General features: G+C 42.9%; 1 protein-coding gene across 6 annotated transcripts; it reads right to left on the reverse strand.

The window, feature by feature from the left end:
- Positions 1–2,452: 2,452 nt before the first annotated feature.
- On the reverse strand, positions 2,453–5,266 carry LOC101762837 (protein SRG1). Of its 6 annotated transcripts, XM_022825814.1 has the most exons (7): positions 5,101–5,265; positions 4,819–4,898; positions 4,460–4,559; positions 3,776–4,182; positions 3,415–3,674; positions 2,944–3,271; positions 2,453–2,852 (listed from the first exon to the last, which is right to left on the reverse strand). In XM_022825814.1, the coding sequence occupies exons 4-7, from the start codon at positions 4,010–4,012 to the stop codon at positions 2,598–2,600; spliced, it is 1,080 nt and encodes a 359-aa protein (XP_022681549.1). In that variant the 5' UTR covers positions 4,013–4,182; positions 4,460–4,559; positions 4,819–4,898; positions 5,101–5,265; the 3' UTR covers positions 2,453–2,597. The 6 variants fall into 6 exon arrangements, with proteins under 6 accessions (XP_022681549.1, XP_012701039.1, XP_022681550.1 ...); XM_012845585.2 differs by having other exon boundaries at positions 4,819–5,266; XM_022825815.1 differs by lacking the exon at positions 4,460–4,559 and having other exon boundaries at positions 3,776–4,111.
- Positions 5,267–8,485: the final 3,219 nt, after the last annotated feature.

Genomic DNA, 8,485 nt, shown 5'->3' on the forward strand with positions numbered 1-8,485 from the left:
AATCACGTTTCCCCCTCTGACCGCTGGATGGTGGCATTGCGCGGTCACAGTATAGTAGAGGCGGGGGTCTGTGGACCCGTGCACCAAGGGAAGTCGCCTCGCCACAGGTTAGGGAATTCCCGGCGAAGGCAGCCACAGGCAACTACCCTCGGTGGTACGCCCGATGTCGTGAGGCTAGCTCCACCATGCATGGTTAAAGTGCTCGGTCTATTCTTCTGCCTCTCATAGTTTCAGACTGCTCCATCGATATGCTCCACATTGTAATGAAGGAGTATGATGATGACATAGTATTGATGCTAAGCTTGCAAACATACTGATGGAGATCAATTGCTTTGGGGGGGGGGGGGGGCGGTGCGCGGCGCGGGCATGGCCCCTGCCAAGGTCAGCGGCAGAAATTTTTTTACTGGTGCTAATTCAAGTTTCAGCTAGTTGTATGCGTTAACTATATGGTTGGGTGTTTTGGCTGTTGGGCGAGTACGCTAGCTGCTAGCAACTGAGCTGTCGGAGCCTGTCACTTGATTTCCAACCCCTAATCTTGATTGGCTGTCGCTCGATCGTCCTGTTCGGCGGCACCAGGACCGCGGCACGATGCTCAGTTCGTTACTGTATCTTCATCACATGTCCTCATTTTCTCAATTGTATCTTCTTTGTCATTCCAATATGTTTCAATTGCTTCGTATATATGGACAGATGCAATTAATTTGCCTCAATTTCTTTGGTGTCAAGCATATTTGCAACCACTTAAGTGGTGCAAAGGCCTTCACATTGAAGCTAACAAAATATTAATTATTTTTTTTATCAATTTCTTCATAAATCTCGTAGGTTTCTGATGTGCTTGCCAGCTTGTCAAACAACACATTAGTTATGTAAAATTTACTATAGAAACTGAAAACGTTTTATATAGATTCTTTTTTTTTCTTATACCCAATTCATTGAAATTCAGTTTTCGCTCATGGAAACAAAAGAAAGACACTGTTTGAAGTAGTTTAAGAGAGATAAATGAATGGCGATATTAAGGGGGTGTTTGGTTCCTCCCCCTAAACTTTAGCCCCCGTGACATCGAATGTTTAGATGCTAATTAGAAGTATTAAATGTAGACTATTTACAAAACCCATTACATAAGTGGAGGCTAAACGGCGAGACGAATCTATTAAGCCTAATTAGTCCATGATTTGACAATGTGTTGCTACAGTAAACATTTGCTAATGATGGATTAATTAGGTTTAATAGATTCATCTCGTCGTTTAGCCTTTATATGTGCAATTAGTTTTATAATTAACTTATATTTAGTTCTTCTAATTAGCCTCTGAATATTCGATGTGACACGGACTAAACTTTAGCTCGAGAAACCAAACGCCCCCTAAGTTGTGTATATGAATGGTATATGGCATATGTCTACTTGGTCCCCCTATGCTTGAATCCTGGCTCCGCCCCTGGGTGGCGGTGAGATAGGACATCGCCGGGCGTGCCCGTGCTATGATGAGGTACGGTGCGAAGCTTCAGATTGGGCGGCATGGCGTCTCCTGCCTCCTCTGCTTCAGGGTGGAGACAACGAAGTAACAACATGAACGGTTTCAGTTAACATACAGCTTGGTCTGAGATTGTGGGATAGTAATGGCAATAAATCTGCTAAGCTGAATCTCTGAATATTTTCTTCAGACAAGTGAGAACTGCTTAAGTTGATAAAATGGTAGGATCCTCAAATATGGCATTGGAATAGAAACAGATAAAAATGGCACCAAGTTGTGTAAAAAGCAGAGGGACTCTATTAAGGTGTCATAGTGAGCAGCAGAACAACACACAGCTGACCCAAAACCTACATGTCGACAAATTTTTCCTTGGCTATCGGTATCGTAGTCAAAGATGTGCAACTTTGATGTAGTGACTTTGATGTTGCATGATTGCATCTTTTCTTATCTCCCGTCGTCAACAGGTAACAGGAATTATGGAAACATCGGCTACGACGTTCTACGCTGGCCGGTGCACTACTGCAATGGAGTTTAACTTTTAGTAACAATGTAACTTAGCTGCTCCCTCCCTCCTTGTACTCTACATTCGCAAATCTTGTATGCACGAAACTCGCGTATCAATACAAATGTTCAGGCCGGCTCCTTGCCTGCCGTAGTTCCCCTCAAAAACAGGTAACAGGAAAAGATAAAGAGAAATCTGCACATGAAAAGATGCAGAGAAATCTGCGCACAGCACTGCAGTAACCTCTTTGTAATATTAGCTTTGCTCAAAAGTTTCAACCTTAGCGACAATTGTAAAAATGATTCCAAGATTCAACAGTTCAATCTATTTTTAAGGACCTAAATCAAGTTCATTTGATCCAAATACAAACTCAATAATCCTGTAACCAAGTAAACCTCAATTATCGCGCATCAGCCCTTATCTCGCCTCCCCAGAAACATGCTGTACCTTGCTACATGCATTTTATCAACGTGAAACAACGTTAAATCATAAGAAACTTCTTTAGTAGAAAATCCCAGCGGTGGGTTCTTTAAATCGTGATGTGCACATTCCTTTGATGATCCATGTTATGTACATCACACGAAAAAGAAAACATTCTTTATTCACCATTGCTACTCTGTTCGAACCTAAGCTACCTCCCTTAGATCTTCAGAGTCGATAAATCTTGTTCCTCTACAAAAATGTTCATAGAACCCAGCCAGGTACACCTTGGCTTTGATTTTCCTGTACCGTGCTAGTTGCTTCTCATGTAACAGAGCTGTTGCCGGCTCAATCTCTTTCTCAGGATCCAGGCCATGGAACATAGCCAATGAGATCCTCTCTTTCCCCATGTTTGTGACAACCCTGTGCACTGGGCTCTTGAAGATCCCATTGCTCATTATCTGTGTCCGTAAAGATCATACCAGAGGATCAACAACCAGAATATGCATCATGACAGGTATAACAATGCAGATAATTTTGAATTGTGAGTACCTCCGAGAAGTCTCCTATGTTAACCAACAACCTGTGGGGACTAGTTGGGACATTGTGCCACACGCCATCTCTAAGAACTTGAAGTCCACCAACATCTTTATCCATGAGAAGAATGGTAAGAACACCGCCGTCAGAATGAGGCTTGGCGCCAAAGACAATATCTGGTCTTGGACAGGGTGGGTAGTAGTTGAATCTGGCAAAACTAGGAGCCTTGCCGCTAAATTGGGCAACGATGTAATCTTCGTCAAGTCCTAGAGACTTGGCCATTGCCCAAAGGATACGATCTTTGATTCTCTTGCAGTTCAACGTGTACTTGTGTAAAAGAGCCCTGTATATAGCTTCAAGTTAGTCCAGCTCCAGTCAAACTATTTTAGATTACTGATGCTATCATTTCCAACTTTAGGTACATCACTGACACTCATGATATAAACAAGTAAACGCAATTTATTCTTACAAAATAGACAACATTACCTGAAAGAATTGGGATGTTCAGGCCAATGGACAAGATTCCTCTCATCTTCTGGCTCTACCCTGAGATGAAGTCGGTCCAACCAGTCCAGGATTTGATCCTTGGATGCCACTGGGTCATTTCCATATCCTTCCACCTGGTAATGCTTGCCGTCTATCAAATTACTGCACTTCTGTTTCTCTTCGAGCGGCAGATGGAAAAACTCTCTTGACGCGTTGATCAAATCATCCATCAAAGAAGTTTCTATTCCATGATTATCAATCTGTATATACAACGAACATACACATCATCTCTTGTAATGCAAAAGGCGCAATAAAACTAGTAGCATGCAAGAAGAACAAGAACAAGAGCTGAGAGGATCACCAGGAAGAGCCCCCAGCTCTGCAAGGCCAACCGGAGCTTGCTTCCCTCCTCATCAGCACCATCAGCAGCCAACAGCCGGCTGAGATCAATTACAGGGATGGCCTCCGGCTTCTCAGCACCAACCACTAGGCTGACGGGATGCTGCTGCTCTGGCTGCACGTACCTGCTTGGTGGCTCCTGCACCTTGGCTGCCAGTTCTTGCACTAACATAGGAATCTTCCATGATTCATTCGCCATTAGTGCTCTCGTGGAGTGTTTTCCTTGAATTTATTGCTAGATAGACTTCACTAGCTTACAAGGGGCTTAAGGTCCAACTTCGCTTGGCAAATTGGACTTCTGGAAAGCACAGTTCTAGTTAAGAGTTCTTTTGTTGAAAAAATACTTGGTACATTAGCTTCATTTAGTCACTGTCAAAGAATAGATTAGCTTCATTTAGTCACTGTCAAAGAATAGATGGGCCACCAACCACATACAGGCATTGCTGTCACTATCTGAACCATAGAATATGATAAATAAAATATTGGCTATTAATTCATCTGATGACAGCTTGACAAGAAATTCCAGCTTCAAACAATTTTGCACTAAACCAACTAGATCCATCAGAACTGGAAAAAGGATAACACTACAAGAGTACATGTTTAGTCAATTTTGGATTGAGATTTTTCTCAAGGAATATCAACTTACAATTAAACTATCATATGACTGAGCGGTACTTCACTTTTGTTTTCCTTTGGCAGAAGGTTTTCAGTACAATTTCTCGTTTTGTCCTCTGCAAATGCACATGCTGCAACAAAATGCTAAGAGCGAGGTGCTTCGAAATTCTCTCCTTTGATGAAAGGTATTTCCATAAAAAAGGATGCTAACTTGGAGCAATGTCCATATACAACAGCAATGTCCTTAACAACCAAACCATCATTAATCTCGAAATTTCCAGAGCCCAGAAATTTGGAGCAATTAGTTCAATTCGAATAAATCCACGCAAACTAAATATGATTAACAGACGAATTGACTCAATAGAACGAAACAAAGAATTGAGAGCTAACCTCTCTGTCAGTGGTTGATTTGTTGCTTCAACTGTGCTCCCCACACATGGCACGCAGTTGCTTTTGTGGAAGCACCTTATCTGCACACAAGGGGAATAGGGTTAGCCGAAATCAGACACGAATGGAAGTGATCTGAGCGGCTGTCGGAAATGCTAGAGGCAGGCGGGCAGTTGCAGGGGCGGTGGAAGGCGATGCCCAAAGAGAACTATGAGCGCGCGATGAGCTTGCCAGGCTGCCACTTTTCGGATCTAGGACCGGTGCGCCTCTTATCGCGAAAATTACTGGATTCAATCGCTGGCACCGCCACCGCCGACGCTTCCGCCGTACAGGGATCCCAGCGCGGCACCGCCGCCGGCGAGGAGTCGGAGATCGAGATGAGGCGGCACGGCGGCAGCGGTGGAGAATGAGGGGAGAGCCGGAGAGGTTCGCCGCGAATGATTTTTCTTTATATTTTTTCTTTTACAATTTTGCTGAAATAAATAGCCTATCCTAAAATTTGCACAAATAGATCCCTACCGCCGGATCAAACGGCTACCGCCGTTTCAACTAACCGCCATCTGAAACGACGGGCGGCACACGGATCCGTGGCGGCCACGGGACCCATCGAGTTACCGCAAGATGATACGACGGTAGCTAACGATGAAGTGGTGATAACAGGCCGTCACCGATTCAAACGGTGGCCCGCCTTTAAAAGCCGCGAAGCGGCCGGGGCCAGGGCGCGCGCTTGCCATTCGGGGCCAGAGCAACCGAGAGAAAGGGAGGGAAGAGAGGAACCGTGAGAGAAGAGGAAGAAAGGGAGCGAGGAGAAGAAAAAGAAAGGGAGGGAGGAGAGGAGAGGAGTGGAGTAGGGTGGAGATTGAAGCGAAACTCTACCAGATCTTCGCTTCGTTTGAGGTATTATTTGAAATCTTGCAGTTTAGCTTAACTCGTAGTTGGTTGATGTAGTAGTTGATATGCTATATAAATGGTGTAGTATTAAGTATTAGATGAAATTTAGGTGTTCATATTAGACATAGACAAATATTAGTTTGTCGATACAGTGGATTTAGGTTAGTTATTTTGATTATAGTAAAATTAGTTTGTTGATTTTTTTAGATAAATTTAAGATTAATATTATTTTATATAGTTATTCAGAATGTAGGTGTCTTTGGGATTAGTTCAAATTGTTACATTTAGTAATAATTTTTGGTCATGTCGTGTATATTTTTTGGAATGTAGGCGTGATTAGGGTTAATTAAATTTAGTAATATTTAAAAATGATCTCTCTTGATGTCGTGTATATTGATAGGGTAAAGTAAAATTAATTTGTGGATATATTTAGATAACTCTAAAATTGTTATTATTGGCAATGCACGAGTTAGATCTTTATATAGTTGGTGAGATGTAGGTGTCGTTAGAGTTAGTTAAATTAATAACATTTAGTAATAGTATCTGTTTATGTCGTGTATATTGAAAGGCATGTCGGAAAGTTTATTTTTTCAAGTGTTCTATGATACGGGGGAGGTTAGATATGGTTCAAAAGGGGTAGATTTGTCTGAATTTCAATCGTTCTGCAAACAAATAGCAAGAGCAAGAGAGAGGACTTGGGCATCAATATGCAACTGGCTATTTAAGGCTTTTAATCTTGATAGAGATCAAGTTGAGCTGTCTGTTAGGGATGTAGTGAGGTTTCGAACTGACATAATATTTTAAGAGTTGATGCCACTTGAAGGAACCTAGAACTGGAGGGTCTATGTAAATGCTTGTACTGAGCGTGGTTTACCATTGATATTGTTTGTTGAAGTGTTTCAGAAGATTGTGTCTAACAGTTAGTTGAAAGAAAAGTTGGAGGTGGGGAAGTTAGAGGCGTGGAAGGTCTGGAGATTACCAATGGGCAAACTGAAAAAGATAATGAAGATGGGGTAGAAGAAGGAGATGCAGAGGATGAAGAGGCACCCCATGAGCCAAATGACGAGGCTGATGAAGGGGAACACATCCCTGGATTAGTTGAGCAGGTAGAGAGGTAATGAGAAGAGAACCTTCGTGTCATGGATGATGACTCGTCGGATGAGGATGATGCTTATCTTGTCCCGCAAAACTGGTCAAGTTATGACCATTCTAACCTAATAGTCAATGAAGGAGAAAATATCCCTTGAAAGTACAGGGAGAATGAGGTTTGTGTTAGTGCTGTGTACCCTAGTGGGGATAAGGTGAAGGCAGTTGTGAAGTGATGGTCGACTTTATCTTTGCAATGGTAGTTCAGGTTGGTGAAGAGCAATCCGACAATGTATGATGTGTGTTGTGTCAAAAGCAATTGCCCGTTTAGGGTGCACGCATACAAGGGGAAGTGGAAGAATTACTAGGAGGTGACTTGAGTAGTGGAGCACCAATGCTTGCTGGATGAATTGCAAGCACAACACCGCAACCTCACTGCTGATTTTGTTGCTCAATACATGTATCCTCAAATAGTGTAGAATCCTATCTATGAGCCCAAGTCGATTATGTGCCATAGTGGAGAAGTTGAAGTATAAGATTAGCTACCATAAAGCTTACCGAGCCAAGCAAAAAGCATTAGACATGAAGTGGGGTACATACGAAGCATCGCATGATAACCTCCCTACCCTGTTGCACACCATATGCTAGAGAAATCCAAGAAGTTACTACGACCTGAAAGCCTATCCCTGTGCTAAGAATCCAGGCAAACAGGTTCTGTAGCGGTCATTCTTAACCTTGGATCCTTGCATTGAGGCTTTTCTGCGATGTCGCCCAGTCATTTGCATTGATGGCACGTTTTTTACTGGAAGGTATAAAGGCGCAATCTTGACAGCTGTTGGGTCCAACGGTAACAACTAGGTGTTGCCGCTGGCGATCGTCTTTGTGGAGAAAGAGTCTAGAGATAGTTGGTATTGGTTCCTAGATAGGGTTAAGCAGATGATTATGAAGGACGTGGAGGGTGTTTGTATAATTCATGATCGGCACAAAGGCATTCTACAAGCAAAGACCTATATAATAGCAATGTGAAACGTCGCAAGACAGCAGTGGCCGGACTTGAAGAGTAGGTGGTGCATGAGGCATACGGGGGCAAACTTTCATAGCCAATTCAAAAATAAGACCCTTATGCAAATGTTTAAACGCCTATGTACCCAGAATCAAGAGAGAAAATTCAATCTACTTTGGAAGAAACTTAATGAACTTACAAAGAAACAATCCGAAGAGCTAGGTAAGAGGTCGGTAAACAGCAAGGCTGACCACCCTGTGTCTCTGGAGGATGTCGGATTGCATGGTCCAAATGTAAGACGAAGACGGGGTAGGTCCATTAAGACATTCTCATAGTGGATTGAACATGAGCCGAAGGAAAAGTGGGCATTACTGTATGACAAGGGAAGTGCTAGGTGGGGTATAATGACTACAAACCTAGCTGAGGTGTATAACTGAGTCTTGCGTGGTGTTTGGGGACTGCCCCTAATTGGTATCGTGGAATTCTTCTTATACCGCACCATGAAGTACTTCAGGGAACGGTACACGGTGGCCAATAAGTCAATGACCGATAAAATTTATGGATACAAGATGACAGAGTACATGGAGCAGGCAATTAAAAAGGCTTGTAAGCATCGTGTTACTGAAGTGGGTGCTGTTGAACGCCGGTACAAGGCTGTTTGTAGGGACAAAGATCGATTGGGAGGGAGGC

Source organism: Setaria italica, chromosome IV, assembly GCF_000263155.2.
Source record: "Setaria italica strain Yugu1 chromosome IV, Setaria_italica_v2.0, whole genome shotgun sequence".
In the NCBI taxonomy this organism is placed as follows: Eukaryota; Viridiplantae; Streptophyta; class Magnoliopsida; order Poales; family Poaceae; genus Setaria; species Setaria italica.

Bases quoted from the DNA above. Each gene is read 5' to 3' on its own strand.
- LOC101762837 (XM_004964648.2), bottom strand. From the start codon at position 4,012: ATGGCGAATGAATCATGGAAGATTCCTATGTTAGTGCAAGAACTGGCA. The intron at 3,675-3,775 runs GTGATCCTCTCA...TTGTATATACAG, and splicing joins AGAGCTGGGGGCTCTTCCTG to ATTGATAATCATGGAATAGA. The intron at 3,272-3,414 runs GTAATGTTGTCT...AGCTATATACAG, and splicing joins GAACATCCCAATTCTTTCAG to GGCTCTTTTACACAAGTACA.